The sequence below is a fragment of the Saimiri boliviensis genome, chromosome 5 (assembly GCF_048565385.1).
Source record: "Saimiri boliviensis isolate mSaiBol1 chromosome 5, mSaiBol1.pri, whole genome shotgun sequence".
NCBI lineage: Eukaryota > Metazoa > Chordata > Mammalia > Primates > Cebidae > Saimiri > Saimiri boliviensis.
This window is the reverse complement of record NC_133453.1, coordinates 6,636,505-6,655,226: the sequence shown is the minus strand read 5'-3', so window position 1 is coordinate 6,655,226 and position 18,722 is coordinate 6,636,505. Positions and strand designations below refer to the sequence as shown.

At 52.8% G+C, this 18,722-nt stretch overlaps 1 protein-coding gene across 7 annotated transcripts in view; it reads left to right on the top strand.

The window, feature by feature from the left end:
* SH3BP4 (SH3 domain binding protein 4) overlaps positions 1–18,722 on the top strand; it is a 102,273-nt gene that overhangs the window by 76,375 nt on the left and 7,176 nt on the right. For 5 of the 7 annotated variants that reach the window (XM_039470029.2, XM_074398819.1, XM_074398823.1 and 2 more), the window contains 2 exons: positions 6,091–6,339; positions 11,666–14,025. In XM_039470029.2, coding sequence (XP_039325963.1) covers positions 6,222–6,339; positions 11,666–14,025 — 2,478 coding nt within the window. In that variant the 5' untranslated portion in view covers positions 6,091–6,221. Of the gene's footprint in view, positions 1–312; positions 1,032–4,208; positions 4,878–6,090; positions 6,340–11,665; positions 14,026–18,722 lie in introns of those variants that run through there. The other 2 variants (XM_074398821.1, XM_074398820.1) reach the window with 2 other exon arrangements.

The window sequence follows — 18,722 nt, the reverse complement described above, 5'->3', positions numbered from 1 at the left end:
GGTGTCTGACTGACTTCTCAAAAAGTTCTGGCTGCTAATTGAGGGGTGGACTCCAGGCCGCAGGCGGGCCTGCTGGAGAGGAGCTGATGACTGTAATTGTGCTGAGAGATGGCGGTGGTGTGGAGGTGCCAGGGAGAGGTCAGCCAGAGGTTGCGTTCCGCAGGTGGAGCCACCGGGAGTGCATGAGAGAGGGATAGGGCAGGGAGGACAGGGAGGGGTGTGGGCTTTTCGGCTGGTTGGATGGCACTACCGTGCACTGCTGAGATGGGAGATGCCAGGGGCAGGGTTTGGGGCAAGCTCCAGAGTTGGCTTTGGATCCAGGACATTCAAGATGCACCTTAGGTACTGAAGGGAGCGCTTGGTGGGCAGAGGCGTCTCTGAGTCTGAGGTTCAGGGGCCACTTGTCAACAGAATGGGAACACAGCCATGTCCACCTGTGCTTTGGAGGGGCTCGGGCTGCCTGGGCATTGCAGTTGGTAGCTCCTTAGCAGTGGCGGCTCTCCTAGCCAAGGGGAGATAGCCACACCCACGAACACACACATTCTCTCTCCTGGCATGTGCCTAAGAAAGTAGGTGACGTGTTTCCCAATGTTTTCTAAATTTTAAAAATGTTTTATTGTGCACATTTTCATACATGTACGTAATTTTAGGGAAGATAGCGTAATGAACCTTTGGGAGCTCACAGTCACAGCATCGTGCCGGTGACAGCCCTACTTTACTAATACAGCAAGGAGCCGTTCACCGGCGTGGCACTCGGGCTGGGCGAGGCGGATCTGAGGCTCTGGGCCACGGGCTCCGGGCCACAGGCTCTGCATGCCGTGCACTGGTGAGTCACTGTAGGACCTCGCAGGGCAGGAGAGCAGTGGAACTAAAAGAGGGGGCGAGAGAAGATGAGCTTCCTGGAAGCTTGGGTGGGTCCTGGCTGCTCCACGCATCAGCTGAAGAAACAACTCAGAGGTGGACAGTGCCAGGAAGGCTGAAGACACAGCAAGCTCCAGCGACTGTGGCGGGTGATCGATTTAAGGGTTGAGGTCGGTGATTCATAACCCTGGAGGTACAGGTGGAGCCTGAGTAGCGCGGGGCTTTGTATCCCAGGTCGGGGGAAGTCGGACTGACTTCTTAAAGGCAGCGAGCACTGCCTGGAGGTGTTCGAGCAGGGCGGCAGCGTGGCTTTGAGGGAATCGGGCTCACCAGGGCTGAGGGCGAGGGCTTGAGGAGTTCAGGGTTCCAGCAGCCACCGCCAGCAAAGGCCTGGGGAGCCCTGGGCGTGGGAAGAAACAGTTAGCAAGGCTGAGAGCAGAGTGTTTCGTCACGCTCACATCTTGGCTGCATTACCTCGGGCAAGTAAGTTGCTTGAGTGATCGGAATCTGCACAAGCGTAGCCAAGCCTCGTCCCTGCTGTCTTCTTTCTGTCCCTTGAGGACACAGTGGGATGGTGCCTGGTGGAGCTTGGAGCGTAGCCTGTGCTGTAAGGGGAGCACACCTGACTGTCGTCCTCTACGTCTGTTCAGACTAGGAGATGCTGTTGGGCTCCATGGGGGAAGCGGGTGATCCGGGGGAGATTGACGAGTCATCACTCAGCGGTGGCCAGTGAGGGCGGCCACACCAGGATGAGCTGGGAGGAGGAGGAGGGGTGGGAGGGGAGAGGACTCCACTGTAGGAAGGAGGACAGAGCTGACCTCCCAGCGAGGAGCACACAGGGCGGCCCTGGGGTGCTGGCTGCGTCCTCCCTCCTGTGCCAGCCCCCTGAGGATGTGGCAGCGTCTGGAGGAGCAGAGCTTCCCTCTTAGCACTCGCTCCGGCTCCACGCGCTCAGGAGGGTTTCGGGAGCGGGGAGCGCTCCGTGCGCGCTCCACACCAGGGCTGACTGCCCTCTTTTTTTACTGTAAAACGGCCCTAAGGTTTCAGACAGTGGGCCTCTCTGTTACTCAGCCCTGAATGTCCGGATGGGTGTTACAGCTCCATCCCAGGATGGCCTCCCTCTGGCCCCAGGAAAGAAGCGGTCATTCTGGGAATTTACAGAGCATCGAGGGCCACGGGACAAAGGTCTCCCCTCTGCTGCGCGGCGGGGAGGGCTGCCTGTGAGCGCAGTGGTGCCCGTGGTAACACGAGGCTTCTGAGCCCTGGGTGGAGGAGTTCCCTGCATGGCTTCTCTCGGGCTGAAAAGGGTGGGGGGCGGAGTCCACAGGTGTTGCCTCTTCTTCCTTGAATGGCTTCCCCTGTGGGGATAGACCTGTGGATCTCTTTCTAGAACTGCACACACTTTAGCTTTTTGTCTCCTCACTGTTTCAGGGGAGTGGCCATATCCCGCCATCGATAATAAACACAAACACCATGTGCTGCAGCTCCGGGAAGCACGTGTGGGGCTCTGTGACTTCTGTCCTCTGCCCCCGCGGGGGCTGAAGGCCTTACGTCCATAGGTTTTTTTTGTTTGTTTTTTTGTTTTTCTGTTTGTTTTTTTTTTTTTTTTTTTTTTTTTTTTTTGAGACAGAGTCTCACACTGTCGCCAGGCGCCAAGCTGGAGTGCAGTGGCACAATCTTGGCTCACCACAACCTCTGCCTCCCGGGTTCAAGCAATTCTGCCTCAGCCTCCTGAGTAGCTGGGATTACAGGCACGCACCACCACGCCCAGCTAATTTTTGTATTTTTAGTAGAGACAGGGTTTCACCACGTTGGCCAGGATGGTCTCGATCTCTTGACCTCGTGACCCACACACCTCGGCCTCCCAAAGTGCTGGGATTACAGGCGTGAGCCACCGCACCCGGCCCGTCCATAGTTTTCAAAGGAAACAACGTTGCTGCTTTCAGTTTTTCCCTCTCTCAGCCAGTTTTCTTCCTCAGTTCGGAAGCTGCAGTGGCTTTCTGGAGTCTCCTGGGCAAGACTGACCTTCACCCCTGCATTCTGCCCACTTATCTGGCCTCCTGCCTTCACTGCGGCCCCCACAGCCCCTCCCTCCCTTTAGCCCGACACTGGTGCAGCCAGTCTTCACCATGCACACCTGTCCTTAGGCCTCCCACTGGCCTCTGGGCCTCCTCCTCCTCCTCACTGATGACTCAATGGCATCTCATCTTCCATGGGCAGCTCTCTGGGCCCCCCCCAGGTGGCCAGTCCTGCTCTCTAGACCCCATGCCTGCTACCGCCCTAGGCCCCACCAGGCCTGGCAATGCCCTGAGCAGCCTGTGTGGCGCTCCAGGTGCCTGACCCCGGCCTCTGCTGGCAGCTGTGCAGAGCCAGGGCGCGACGGCAAGCTTTTGGGAATGCCTCCCTCTTATGCCCAGATGGACTTTTTGTTTACCCTCCATGAAATAACGCCTCCTGGTGTGAATGGGAAACCAGGCAATGCCACAGTCATGAGGGGGCGGGGTGGCCAAAGGGGCTGAGGCAGCCCTTGTCCTTCCACAGGAGAGACGTCGATGATTACCAGGAGCCTTTGTTCGGCCACTGTGACCCAGAGTCTCACCCAGCGCAGTCCTCAGAGCAGCTCTGGCCTGTGTGTGGGTGGGGGCACCCCAGTCCCTTACAGGATGGGCAGGCGGGCTCCAGTTGCCCTCACAGCTGACACCTCCTGATTTCTCCTCCTCCTCAGATACAGTCAGACGGAGACCCTCAGGCAGGAACTGTCCCCGTCACGCGTGAAAGGCCACGTGGCAAGCTCTGGTTGTGGGCTGATTGTCCTAAAGCTCCTCCCTCACCCACTCACGGGTCTCCTCTTTTCCTCCCTGCGTTTTCCTCTCTTCAGTAAATGATCCCGCGTTTTTGTATGGAAAGGATTTTTACTCCTTGCTCAGAATATCGAAGTTAGGCTGCTCCGGAGAGGGCTGTTGCTGGGGTCTCCGCAGTGGCCTCCAGGCAGCCTGGGGCTTGTACACACGGCCCTTGCATCTGGGGGCTGCTGGGCTGCCGTCCGCCTGGCTGTGGTAGGGTGATTTCTGGAGTGGCGGCAAGACCCCTCTCTCCAGTTCTGCACGCCGGCTGTGCAGACAGAACCACTTGGTCTTTGCCTCCGGTCGGGGGCGAGGGTGCTGCGTCCCCAGCGCTTGTCAGTGCTAAGCCTCAGTGTCCCAGATGCCAGCAGGATGGTGGAGTGTGGGGTGGGAGGAGGCCTCCTCCTGGGTCCAAGGTGGGGTCTGGTGGTCTCCCCCACGCATAGTTCTCTGGGGCTGCGGAAAGGGAGTACGCTCACAGACCTGACCATCCTAACTTCATAGGGAAAGACAGAAACATCTGTGAGCACCCGATTCAGGGGGAGCTGCTTCATTCCTTCCTGTGAATAACTGGCCTGTGTGAGTGCCGGCCTCCACTCTGCCCCTCCCTACTATGCTGGGCAGGAGAGACAGCGATGCTGGGCTCAGGTAGGTGTCTTATAAGGGAAGGGCCCCTAGGAGGGCAGCTCTGTCCCTTCCTGGAGAGGTGGCCGCTGTGCCCTTTTCACCTGCTGCCCACTGCATTCAAGCACGACAGCCCCGGTGAGGCTCCTCTTTCACAGTTCAAAGGGCTGCAAGTCCAAAGTCAAGGCGCTGGCTGACTCTGGTCTCAGTGAGGGCCCTCTTCCTGGCTTCACGTGTCCTCACGTGGCAGAGGGAGAGAATGGAAGCTCTCTGGTGTCTCAAGTAAAGGCACTGATCTGATCATGGGGACCCCACCTTCATGACCACTTCTAACTCTAGCGACTCACCACTGCCCCACCGCCCAGTGCCATCCCATTAGGGGATAGGGCTTCAGCATGCCTTCGGGGGAACACAGTTCAATCTGTAATGCATGTCTTCTCTCCAGACAGCGTTCAAGTGCAGAATGCAGCCTTCTGAGGCCTTGAGATGGAAAGGACGCCTCCCTCAAGCCAGTCACGTGGAGCTGGGACTGCAGCTTCTGATGCAGTGGTGACAGTGGCTGAGACTTGGCAGGGTTAAATTCTGAACACAAGATTGTCCCTAGAGCAGCATGTGGCCACACACCTGGCTCTGCTCACTGCACAGGGGCCCTCCGAGCCATAGCAACAGCACGTGGAGCCTGGGGGAAGAGTAGGGATTGTTAGGGCTCTGTCCTGGCTGCTGCAGAAATGCTGCAAAGGGTGGTGTCAGGGCTTCCGGGTCTCCGCATGGTAAAGGCAGCACATTGGGTCAGAAGCTGCCTTCTCAGCTGTCTCTGGATAGAGCAGTTGAGGAATAAGGGACCTCAAACCATCGTATGTGTGCCTGGTTATGGTAGGCGTGAGATTTGCCTGCTCAGAGAGCTCTTAAGTACTGTGGCCAGCTATGATGGCGTCTGCCACTTTCTCTTGGAGAGCATGTGAAATTCACCTCTTCAGCATGGGTTCTCTGCTGTTGTCTTGTCTCCCTGGTGAAGGCCCTGCTCAAAGCCAGTCACCTCATTCATACCCAGAACCCCTACATGTGTCCGTCCTGAAGCAGAGGCCTTAGGGGTGATTCTTGTGGTCTCTTCCACAGAAAGATCTTTCTTGCCCAGTAACAATGGTTCAGTAAATACACCCCAGTTTCTTCTGCCCCGTTGCATTGAGAATACTTCCTGGCCGCTCTATGTTGTATTTAGAATTGTTTATTTGGGGTGCAAGGGGGATTTCAGGAGCTCATTGGTAGGGAGCATCACCTTCGGGGCCTCTGCTGGGCTGTGCTCACTGATAGCTGCTTCCCGGGGCCGAGTCACCATGATGACTGCTCCTGCACTGGGCCCAGCCACTCTGAACAAGCAGAGGCCGATTTTTCCTTTTCTGAGCCCTGAGGCTGCCAGCGCGGACTGTACAGTCGTCTATCCTCCTCTTCGACTGTAATGAATGGGCTCACATTTCACAGGCCCCCTTATACCCTCAGGAAGAGCAGGTGCAAACAGCTGGCCAGAAAACCCTGCTTGGGCTGTGTGTGCCCAGCAGTGTTTTCTGTGCCGATGAGACAAGCACAAAATGGGCACAGAGGCCAGGGAGCGGGCACTGATCTGCCCTGTTGGGCCAGGAAGGATGAAATGGGTCTGTCCTCATTGGAGCAGCCTGAAAAACGGAGGATTCCCACTTCCTGTAAAATGACCATTGAACCCGTGTTTCGCTTGCTCAAGGGACTTTTTTTCCTCCCCTACTTGCAGGAAGAAGCGTATTGCCAAGTGGACGCCGCTGAGCAGCGTGTTTGCTTGACACCGAAGCATCAGCGTCTGCTGGGGTCACTGGAGGGAGGAAGATGAAGCCTTAGGAGCTCTACCTGGAAGCGAGTGTCAAGATGGCGGCTCAGAGGATCCGAGCTGCCAACTCCAGTGGCCTCCCGCGCTGCAAGTCCGAGGGGACCCTGATTGACCTGAGCGAGGGCTTTTCAGAGACGAGCTTTAATGATGTCAAAGGTGAGCTTCTGGGGAACAGGACTGTGGCTCAGGGGGAATACTGGGATTTGTAAGTTGGGACCTGAGGACGTTTCTGCTTTAAAGATTGCTGGTTTCGCCTTCAGATAATTAGAATTTAGTTCTTTAAACTTCATTGTGCTGTAGACTTAGCCCTGGAATAATAGTCACCTGTCTTATTTTTTGTTGCGTTTCCAGGAGGTTTTGAATGTTCCCCCTCTTCCGTGAAACCCCTTCTGCATACAGGATATGCTTCTTTTTCTCTTGATAAAATTCGGTGACAGTGTGGTGGGGAGCTTGGTGGTCCCGAAACCCAGGGGAACAGACAGTGTGGCAGGCAAGTGAAATACTGAGAACCACGAGAGAAGATTAAAGGTGGTTTAGGGCAGGGGACAGCAAACCTTTTCTCTAAAGGGTCTGATAGGAAGCATGTTAAGCTTTGCAGGCCATACACAGTCTCTGTCACAACTATTCACTGCTGCCTTGTCGCGTGAAAGCAGCCACAGAAGTCAGTGAGTCAACAGCCACACTCATGCTCCATGACGGCTGTGTTTGCAGTCAGCTCCATTTGGCCCCAGGGCTATGCTTTACCAACCCCTGGTCTAGAAGGTGGTTTGATAACCCTGGGTCTCTGGGTTTCTCCAGTGGCCTCATAAAATTGAGTTGATGAGAAAATCTATCTTTTGGACACCAAGGTGGATACCAGCAGGTCATTTTCTTCCTGGACATCTTCCCTAGCCTAGGCCACGTTCACTCTCTCTCACATGCTCCGCTGGGGCTTGGCAGCTTCAGCAAGAGCACCGACATCATCAATATCATCATCCTCTGCCTTTCTCTTAGCTGTTGAAATTGTCTTGCCTGGAGCAAAGCTGAAAAGTAGGAACTTTACTTTGACCTTTGTATCCTCAGCCCCAGCCTAAAGTCAGTGCTAAGCAAATGTTTCTGGAACTAAACCACTATCACCCAGATAAAGCTGTAATCCTCTACTGTGATCTACTAGAAATTACATGCACCGTGTTTATGTCTGTCTGATTGAGTAGCTTCTCCTTCCCCTTTATCCCAAACATCTTTTCCCTGCCCCTGATTGATGCTGGCATCCCTGAGCACTGCTGTAAAGGTTTTTTTTAAAAGAAAAGACTAGCCAGTATGAGATTTTATTAATAAGAGAGCAACAGTGATTGGGTATTGCTATAAATAACTGAAGCATTTATTTTTCAGGTTCTGTTCACAGACATTGTTTTTGTACTTTATAGCCCAGTTCATCAGAGTTAAAGCTAGAACTTGTGAGCATAAATTGTGTGATTCGGGCGGAGTGTTGAAGTGAGGAGAGCAGAGCCTTATAAAGTGAGATGAATTTTTAAAAATAATGATAGTGCTCTGGAAAAAATATTGACTGTTATCCCTAAAAGAATCCCAAATTTGGAGGAGGAAGACAAACTAGATAGTCTCGAACGTGAAGGGGAGGGTATTTTGAGATACTGAGGCAGACAGGACCATGGAGTCTCCGGCCTCGCCCAGAGATCCTTGGGGCTCTGCCCCTGAGCCGCCTCATGTCACTCAGGCAGTGTGCCAGCCAGCAGCTTCACACACATCCTGGTGGTAGACAGACTTTAAGGTGGGAATTTATTCCAGCCAAAATATCTGCATGGAATCTTCTGCTGTAATGAGTGTTTTGCTGCATCAGGACATAGGCAGAGGGATAAGAAATGTTTTATTGGGTACATTGAACTTCTAACACCCAGGGAGACTTTTGCATTAAAATCAAGGGGGCTGTGAATCTGGGTAACACTCCTCAGAATTCATTAAGATGGCATTCAATAGGGATTCTCTGGCGTTTGATAGGATAGAAGCCCTTCTCCAGTGTCCCCAGCTGCTTGGTGGCAATTGACTGATGGATGGCCTCATCCAGAAAGGGGTTCACACCACAGTCCATCACCCTGGGGTTCTGGAGAGGAAGAGTGAGGTGGTTTCCCTTGGGTAACCCTGATCCTTTAAGTGAAATCTGTGACTACTTCTCTTCCAAGGAGAGAACTGGGAATTTTAAGTGAAGCCATTCTTATTCTTCAGTTGGATAAAACTGAGTGATAATTCTTATCGATCCATTTTAGGCTATGCACAAAGCATGCTTAATTGCTTTGGTTTCTTAATTTTGAAACTACTACGAGGGAATTATTCTGGGGGAGCATAATAAGGACATAACCTTTGAGGGATTCTAGCAAGATTGTGATGGCCAGCAAGCTTTATTTAATTTTCATTTGGTTTTCATCTTTATGTGCCTTTCCCAGTAGATGTGTCAAGGAGACGAAATGGTTTATATTCCTGGAGATCACAACCAGCAAGCAGGAGTCGGGGAGAAGAGCCTATGTATCCCCTGGCCTCAGCCTGACCCGCATCACTTCTTCCCATCTCTCCATCAAAGCCATTTTCTTTCACGGGTTTTGGTTCACTCCCATCTCATATTAAATAATTTGTCGGTTTTATGATTTTTATTAGAGCACAAGGGTACAGCCAGGAGGAATTCAGACATTGCTTTGACCAACACCAGGATCCAGTAACATAGATGATGGCCTCCCTGTGTCATTTAAACATGTGTGATAAGCGTTCATTCCACAAATACTCATTGAGCCCCTGCTACGTGCCAGGCATTGTACGAGGCCCAGGGATACAACAGCAAACAAAACAGGCTCCAGTGGTGCTGATACCCTAATGGGGAGATGGAGGCTCTCCCCTCCCCCTACACAAAAAACTGTACATATATATGCATCTATTTTCCTTTATATATGTATGTAAAGTATGTAGAGAAGGAAAAATTCTGAGTTCTTGGCTTGGGCCCCTATAACAAAAGACATTAATAAGAGAAAAGCATCCAAACTTACTTAATATATGTTTTATGTATATTACAGATAGATTATGTATATATTTCTTCTTAAGGAAATGAAGACTTAAACAAGTAGTTAAACCCGTGGAGTCTGATGAGGTGTGGAGAGTCCTGGAAAAATGTGATGAGACAAAAAAAAAAGGCCTGAGCAAGCGTCATGAGCTGGAGGCCAGCAAGTCCTGGGCATTGCAGACTCCCTGTGTCCTTGGAGATAGGATGCTCTGTCCCCGACATATACGGAGGGCCCCTCCCTTTTGAGGGTCTATGACCTGCCTCAGCAGGCGGGCAGGAAGTCCTTCCTGCACCTGCTGTTTCTTAAATTCCTCCAGCTTAAAATATTCATGGTGCTATATTTTGGGGTGGCATGTTCTGAACCTCATCAGGTACATGATGTAAGTGGCTGGTGATAAGAACTATGGAAAAAGATAACAGTGGGGCCAGGAGATCGCTATTTCCCATAACATCCTGTGCGTCCTCAAGTCGGGTCAAGCATGATTATGATAAGTGCCTTATCTCTGTCTTTGCATTTTGTCCCCTGCAAAGCCCATGGAGGAAACGGACTTTTTCTCCACCGTGAGTGGCGTCTTAGGCTCTGGAGCTCACACAGTTTCTAAGGGTTCTATTCAAGTCCAGGTCTAGTGATCCCAAAGCCAGGTTCTCTGAGACACCCAGACAAACGGCCTGATGTAATTTCACAGGCAGGGTTGGGGGGAGGCGTGGGGGTAGGTGGGGTTTCAAGTGCCAGGGATGCTCCCAGCCAAGCTCATCTCTGTAACCCAGTTAACATAAATTAATAGAAACTGTCCACCTGATTTGCTAACACTTTACCAAGGAAGTGTAATTATTTCCTTTGAAAGGAAAAGGAAACTGGCAGGTGATTTTTGGAGGGGGGGAGCAATTGAATGGAATGTGATGACGTGATGACTGTGGACTTAATCTACCGTTAGAAAAGCTGTAGGTTTAGTTCAAATAAAAACGGATTCCTTTCTTTGCTCATTTGCTTTGGCAACTTAAAAAGAAAAGAAAAAGAAGCTTCCTTTCTTTCTTTCAATTGTTTATTAAAGGAAGCCGGAATGTCAGCAGACTCTGTAAGAGAGGCAGATTGGGATGTTGGGGAGGGGAGTCTTGGGGAGAAGTAAGTATGCTTATTTTCTTCAGGGAGAATGTTCTTCGTCTTCTGAATATGCCTTCTCGTGTATGAGAGGGAGAAAAAGCACTTGGCTATTTAATCACATCCATTATCTTTCAAACACACCACCTGTTTAGTTTACTTTTGCTGTTTCCATTGCTGTCTACATTGGTACTTACAGAGTTCAATGGCAGGAACCATAAATTAACTTGATTCACTTTTTAAAGGGTTTGAATTTTTCAGAATGCGTCAACACTTGCTCAATGATAGTATGAGCTAAGACTAGGCATCATCTCTCATTTTCAAGATATGTGGGCAGCCTGTTTTCGTGTTGTGATTTTAACTGATCATTTAAAATAGGTTGGGCTGGGCACGGTGGCTCACGCCTGTGATCCCAGCACTTTGGGAGGCTGAGGTGGGAGGATCACTTGAGGTCAGGAGTTCGAGGCCAGCCTAGCCAACATGGTGAAACCCCATTTCTACTAAAAATACAAAAGTTAGCTAGGCGTAGTGGCACGCACCCGTCATCCTAGCTACTTGGGAGGCTGAGGCAGAAAAATCGCTTGAACCTGAGCGGTTGAGGTTGCAGTGAGCTGAGACTGTGCCACTACACTCCAGCCTGGGTGATGGAATGAAATGCTGTCTCAAAAATGAATGAATGAATGAATGAATGAATAAATAAATAAATAAAATTAAAATAAAAGAGGTTGGAAGGATCCGACTTCAGAATTCATACTTTATCTGAAGAAGCAGTTTGGTGAGGAACAGGTTGAGCTTGGAAATTTAAGAACCAGGTGGAGGGAACCTTTCCATCCACAGGCAGAGCTTGGAATCAGCTCATGTGTTGCTGCACGAGTTTTGGGAGAATGTTCCTTTCCAGTCCCCAGTTACATGCAGTGGTCACCTGACTCATCAGCTCACCATGTTTTCTGAGTAAATCACATTCAGTTTCTCTTTGTATCTAGTAGCAGTTCTGTTAAGAAGTTAAAGTTGCCCAAAATGAGATGTTTAAGGCATAGGGCATGTTAGATCTTCTATCCGCCTCTCTGTGAGTGATGGAGAGGCTTCCTCTGTGGTCTTTCTGCCTGGCATAGGCTGTCGATTTGGAAAGTGACCGAGTAACAGTGGTGCTCTCGCGAACTAGTTTGTGGGCCAGGTAAATGAGGTACCAGATTTCACTTTGGTTTGTTTCTGTCGGTGACTTGCCTGCGTTATTGCCTACCCATTCGTTTTGCCACCTTCCTCCCTCCCTTCTCTCGGAAGCGCTCTGGGCGCCCTGCCAGGCTTGCCCTCACCATCTCTTTTCTTTGTGTTTTACACAGTGCCTTCTCCCAGTGCCTTGCTAGTAGACAGCCCCACACCTTTTGGAAATGCAAAGGAGGTGATTGCAATCAAGGACTATTGCCCCACCAACTTCACCACGCTCAAGTTCTCCAAAGGAGACCACCTCTATGTCTTGGACACATCTGGCGGTGAGTGGTGGTACGCGCACAACACCACAGAAATAGGCTACATCCCCTCGTCCTACGTGCAGCCCTTGAACTACCGGAACTCCACGCTGAGTGACAGCGGTATGATTGACAATCTTCCAGACAGCCCAGATGAGGTAGCCAAGGAGCTGGATCTGCTCGGGGGATGGACAGATGACAAAAACGTACCAGCCAGAAGGTACAGTAACAACCCTTTCTGGAATGGTGCCCAAACCAACCCATTTCTGAATGGGAATGCACCCATCATGCCCAGCTTGGATGAGCTGAATCCCAAAAGTACTGTGGATTTGCTCCTTTTTGACACGGGCACATCCTCCTTCACTGAATCCAGCTCAGCCACTACGAACAGCACTGGCAACATCTTCGATGAGCTTCCAGTCGCAAACGGACCCCACACAGAGCCGCCGGTCAAGCGGGACAACCCCTTCTTCAGAAGCAAGCGCTCCTACAGTCTCTCGGAACTCTCCGTCCTCCAAGCCAAGTCTGACGCGCCTACGTCGTCGAGTTTCTTCACCGGCTTGAAATCACCTGCCCCCGAGCAATTCCAGAGCCGGGAGGATTTTCGAACCGCCTGGCTGAACCACCGGAAGCTGGCCCGCTCTTGCCATGACCTGGACTTGCTCGGCCAAAGCCCTGGTTGGGGCCAGACCCAAGCTGTGGAGACAAACATTGTGTGCAAGCTGGACAGCTCCGGGGGGACCGTGCAGCTCCCCGACACTGGCATCAGCATCCATGTCCCCGAGGGCCACGTCACCCCTGGCGAGATGCAGCAGATCTCCCTGAAAGCCCTGCTGGACCCCCCTCTAGAGCTCAACAGTGACAGGTCTTGCAGCATCAGCCCCGTGTTGGAGGTCAAGCTGAGCAACCTGGAAGTGAAAACCTCCATCATCCTGGAGATGAAAGTGTCGGCCGAGATCAAAAATGACCTTTTTAGCAAAAGCACAGTGGGCCTCCAGTGCCTGAGGAGCGACTCAAAGGAAGGGCCATATGTCTCGGTCCCGCTGAGCTACAGCTGTGGGGACACAGTCCAGGCACAGCTGCACAACCTGGAGCCATGTATGTACGTGGCTATCGTTGCCCACGGCCCCAGCATCCTCTACCCTTCCACCGTGTGGGACTTCATCCATAAAAAAGTCACAGTGGGGCTTTACGGCCCCAAACACATCCATCCATCCTTCAAGACGGTAGTGACCATCTTTGGGCACGACTGTGCCCCAAAGACACTCCTGGTCAGCGAGGTCACCCGCCAGGCACCCGGCCCTGCCCCAGTGGCCTTGCAGCTGTGGGGTAAGCACCAGTTCATTTTGCCCCGGCCCCAGGATCTCAAGGTCTGTATGTTTTCCAACATGATGAATTACGAGGTCAGAGCCAGTGAGCAGGCCAGAGTGGTGCGAGGCTTCCAGCTGAAGCTGGGCAAGGTGAGCCGCCTGATCTTCCCCATCGCCTCCCAGAATGCCAACGAGCTCTCTGACTTCACGCTGCGGGTCCAGGTGAAGGACGACCAGGAGGCCATCCTCACCCAGTTTTGCGTCCAGACTCCTCAGCCACCCCCCAAAAGTGCCATCAAGCCTTCCGGGCAAAGGAGGTTTCTCAAGAAGAACGAAGTCGGGAAGATCATCCTGTCCCCGTTTGCCACCACCACCAAGTACCCGACTTTCCAGGACCGCCCGGTGTCCAGCCTCAAGTTCGGCAAGTTACTCAAGACCGTGGTGCGGCAGAACAAGAACCACTACCTGCTGGAGTACAAGAAGGGGGACGGCATCGCCCTGCTCAGCGAGGAGCGGGTGAGGCTCCGGGGGCAGCTGTGGACCAAGGAGTGGTACATCGGCTACTACCAGGGCAGGGTGGGCCTCGTGCACGCCAAGAACGTGCTGGTGGTGGGCAGGGCGCGGCCCAGCCTGTGCTCGGGGCCCGAGCTCAGCACCTCGGTGCTGCTGGAGCAGATCCTGCGGCCCTGCAAGTTCCTCACCTACATCTACGCCTCCGTGAGGACCCTGCTCATGGAGAACATCAGCAGCTGGCGCTCCTTCGCCGACGCCCTGGGCTACGCGGACCTGCCGCTGACCTTCTTCTGCCGGGCGGAGTTGGATAGCGAGCCCGAGCGGGTGGCGTGTGTCCTGGAAAAGCTGAAGGAGGACTGCAACAACATGGAGAGCAAAGAACGGAAGTCCTTCCAGAAGGAGCTCGTGATGGTGAGTGCTCAGCAGGCACCTGGGTGCTCAGGGGTGTGGCTCAGCACAGCCTTTCCGCCTTCCCAGTGCACGTGGGTGTGGGCTGTGGTGTCGTAAGTCACCGGGACGGTGTCTGTGGCTGATGTCCCACTGTCTGGGATACACGTGTGGGGCTCGAAGTGTGCAGCTGGAGATAGGGGTTTATGGGGGATCCTGGGGGCCCCAGACAACCCAAGAATTCTGCAAAGAAGAGCATTAGAGTCACTTTCCCACTGAAGCTGTGAGCTCCTCAACGGTTCCAGAACGGACCCGGTCGGGGACGGGGCAGACGGAGGCCTGTGCTCTCGCCCCTTCTGTTTAGATCTCAGGAGCAGATCTGTGGTTCATCAGATTCCCAACAGGGTCTGTGTCTCCAGAGTCTTAAGAAGCACTGCCCCCAAGCCTGAGTTCATTGTGAGTTTTTCTCACCTTCGCTTCCTTGAAGCGTCTAGCATCTCTGTATAGTTTCCACTTCGCGCTCTGTGTTGGTTTGAGTTGGGTCAAGGACAGCATTTATTTTGCCAGCACAACCCTGAGCTGGAATCCAAAGAAATAAAAGGGGGAAGTAAGTGTCAGACTGTGGGATACGCCCCGTCCTACCAGCCAATTGGGGAGCATTTGCTCATGCTTTCTCAGCCCTGCCCCCCACAGGCAGATTTGCTAAACGCTTTCTCAGCCCCGCCCCCCACAGGTAGCCCCACCTTCAGCAGAGCTGGGTCCCAGAGGTTACCTTGGCTAGGCATAGCCACATCGTGTCCTGGCATCCCCAGCGGTGTTTGTGGTGGAGAGTCACCATGGACTTCTCCCTGTGATAGAACAGAGTCCACCCCCATCCTCCAGAGAGGGACGCATCACTGGTGTTTATTCCTGCAGGAAAACCCCGTGGCCTTGCGCTCTTCCTCATTCTTCTGAGCCCGCAGGCTTTCTTGTGTCCTAGCTTTTGAGAGGTGCAGTTCTGGTGCCCTGGCCTTTCTGCCACCTCCCTGGCTCCCCTGGATTGAGCCCTGTGTGTCTGGGAGAGCCTGGAGTGTCCCTTAGACACAGGTGTGCAGGTAAGGGTTGCACATGGCACATACCTGGTCTGGCTGCCCATATTGAGCCAGGAGACAGAAGGGAGGCAGCCCGGCAGAAGTGGGGCAGGAGCAAGACCCTTTCTCAGGGGCCTGCAATTGTGTGCAGTGCCAGAAGCATGGAGCCATGAGATTGCCCAGGGGAGGGAGATGGAACCAGAAGCAGCCATCAGAGGGGCTGCCATGGCGACCAGGAAGTCACCGCTCTTGGGTGGGGAGGAGGCAAACAAATGCAGCAAGGGAGCTTCCCGGGCCCCACGTGGGGTCACCTGCAGGGATGGGATGGCCCGTGTCCCTCCCATCAGCCATCACCCGTTGTGGTTCAGAGCATTCGTCCTGGCTCTCCAGTAAAATAACTTTCCGGAAGCTGGTTCCTGGCTGTGGCCTGATCTCCTCACGGGTGCACCCAGCGCAGCAGCAGACAAGGCGCCTCCATCCTGTGAGAGCCTCCGTGCGGGCAGCCTGGACACCACAGCCATGGCCATGCATGCTGTCGTGGAACCTGACGGCGTTGGTGAGCCCAGGACGCTCACCTTGACACCACACCAGAGGTGGAAAATGACACAAGCGGGAGTTTCACACCAGCTGTGGGAAATGACAACCAAGGAAGTGGCTTTATGCTCGTTTCCTTCTTTTTTTTTTTTTTTTTTTTTTTTTTTTTTTTTTTTTTTTTTGAGGCGGAGTTTCGCTCTTGTTACCCAGGCTGGAGTGCAATGGCACGATCTCGGCTCACCGCAACCTCCCCCTCCTGGGTTCAGGCAATTCTCCTGCCTCAGCCTCCTGAGTAGCTGGGATTACAGGCACGAGCCACCATGCCCAGCTAATTTTTTTTGTATTTTTAGTAGAGACAGGGTTTCACCATGTTGACCAGGATGGTCTCGATCTCTTGACCTCGTGATCCACCCGCCTCGGCCTCCCAAAGTGCTGGGATTACAGGCTTGAGCCACCGCGCCCGGCTCGTTTCCTTCTTTTTTATCTTTTTCCGAAAGACTTAGATGATCTAACTCTTTTAATTGGATTGCCAAGCGTCTGGGAAGGGATTTTTCCCAAGCTCTGGGTGGGCTTCCCCATCTGCTCCTGGGAAGGTTGTGTCCTCTGTGCCTGAGTCCTTCCTCCACCCCGAGAGGAGGAAGTGAAACTCGCTCCTGGCCAGGTCGGCTCCCTGAGGCAAGCTTAGATTTCGTGGTGATAAAGTGAAACTGGTTTTGCCGTGTCCTCACCCCATCGGCCCCAACCTGTGTCAGTCATCATCTTGGCCAAATGTCTAGAAACCACAGACGATTTATCCCAGCGTGGTTTATTAGGAGACTCTGAAAACTGGGTGTTCTATTCCGCTTGTCGTTGTGGGGCTGCCAGGATTTCTGCAGCCTCCCACCACTGCTTTCCTGCTCCTCCGGGAGAATCACTGCCACTGCTCCCCTGCCCCCTGTCAACACACACACTTATCTGTAGCACTGCTCTCTGTGTTGTTGTTTTGATGAGACCTGGGTTGGAAACTGTCTAAATGACAGGGAAAGTCTGAGGGTTTGAGACAGTCAGTGTGCAAGGTGATGGGAAGGAAAAAGGAACCAAATGAAACCTGGGTTGTTTCTCTCTCCCCCACCATCAGAAGGGGGTCAGCCCCTGCCCCTACCCCAGAAAGTCCTATAAGATCTGGCCCTACCAATCCCACCCCTGGGGCCCACTGTGCTCCGTGCACCCCCGCCTGGAACACACGCGGCTCACCTGACCTCCAGCCCTGGCAGATGCTATGCTGTTCCTCTTCCTGGAGCTTCCTTAGCCGGACCGCCTCATCTCCTTCAGCTGTCACTCAAATGCCATCTCTCAAAGATGTCCTCCCCTGCAGCCCCATGCACCTTATCATCCCCTGTCTCCATGGTGTTTCTTGAATCAGAAGCAGTTTATTTTGGCCAGACATGGAGGTTCACACCTGTAATACCAGCCCTTTGGGAGGCTGAGGCAGGAGAATCGCTTAAGCCCAGGAGTTCAAGACCAACCTGGGTAACATAGTAAGACTTCACCCCTACAATTTTTTCTTTTTTGATTAGCCAGGTGTCGTGGTACGCACCTGTAGTCCCAGCTCCTCAGGAGGCTGAGGTGGGAGGATTACTTGAGCCCAGGAGTTCAAAGCCGCAGTGAGCTATGTCACAGCACTGCACTCCAGCCTGGACAGCAGAGTGAAACCCTGTCTCAAAAATAAAGAAAGGAAGAAAAGAAACAAGTTTGTTTAGATTCTCGTGTACTTGCTTCTCATTATCACTCTAACTGGACATAGGTCCCATGAGAGGAAGGGCCCTGGTACCTAAGAAACACTGAGGTACTCGATGGATGACTGAGGAATGAATGAATGGATAATGAATGCGGGCCTTGGGCTGCACTAAGAATCCAAGCAGGGGGCATTCTCACGTGGCCATACCATGCTTCTGATCTGTGGTCCCATTTCCACTTTCCATTCTTTTCATGCCTGTTTTTGATAGCAGAGCTAGCACATGGGGCATCCCGGGGCCTCTGCCTGCCCCTTCCCAGCAGCATGGCTGTGGCTGCCCTCCTCTGTCCTGGCCACCTCTCTCCTACCAGAGCCTCTGTCCATGGTGGCATCAGCTGAAGATTGATAAGGTTCATGCATTTGGAAAGGAGAGCCTTCATTCCACGTAAAGGGTGCAGCCTGCAAGTGGCCATTCCGACAGGCTAGTAAGCAGAGCCTCCGGCCAGAAGCCAAAAGAGACAGTTCAAGGGAGGGGCAGAGGCAATAAGAACTTATGGATATTGGTGGCCAAATATACATATGCAATGAGCCATAGAAGGGGCATCAATATTTATGAAAGGAGAACCGTGCACATTCCCATTTAAGTCTTGTGCTCCTTCGTGGGTCTCATGTACAAACAATGGTGGCGGTGGCATGATTCGAGGGTAGAGTTTACGCTCAGCCCCCTGAGGTGTCAGAGTTCGGGAAGCAGGGGACAGGAAGCCCTCACTGTGCATGCTCTGTAGACTGGCCGGAAGCACGGCGTGGCCAGTGGGCTCCTGTCAGGCAAAGAGGAGGGGCAGCATCAGGCTGTGGTGGAGGCTTTGAAAGGGAACCCAGCTTTTTAAGAATCAGAAATCTTTACATTCCACAGCATCTTTCGATGCCAAGAAGGAGGCTGGCTGGGCCCGCCGTCCAGGTGCTGTGTGGAGAAGGCTCCCCTTCCAGCGTCTGGATGCCCCAGGAAGGAAGCAGGATGTAATAAACAAGCAGCAAAAAAGCCTAAATTGTATTTCTTTATAATTTCATAAGAATATCTTCTCCCACCCCGCCACCTTTTTTTTCAAAACAAGGTCTCGCTGCTCTGTCCCCTAGGCTGGAGCGCAGTGGTATGATCACAGATCACTGCAGCCTCAAACTCCTGGACTCAAGCAGTCCTCCCACCTCGGCCTCCTTCATAGCTGGGACTACAGTCATACGCCACCAACCCCAGCTTATGTGTGTGTGTGTGTGTGTGTGTGTGTGTGTGTGTGTGTGTGTGTTTGTGTGTGTGTGTCTGTGGTAGAGACAAGGTTTCACTATGTTGCCTGGCTGGTTTGGAACTCACTGAACTCAAGCAATCCTTCCACCTCAGCCTCCCAAAG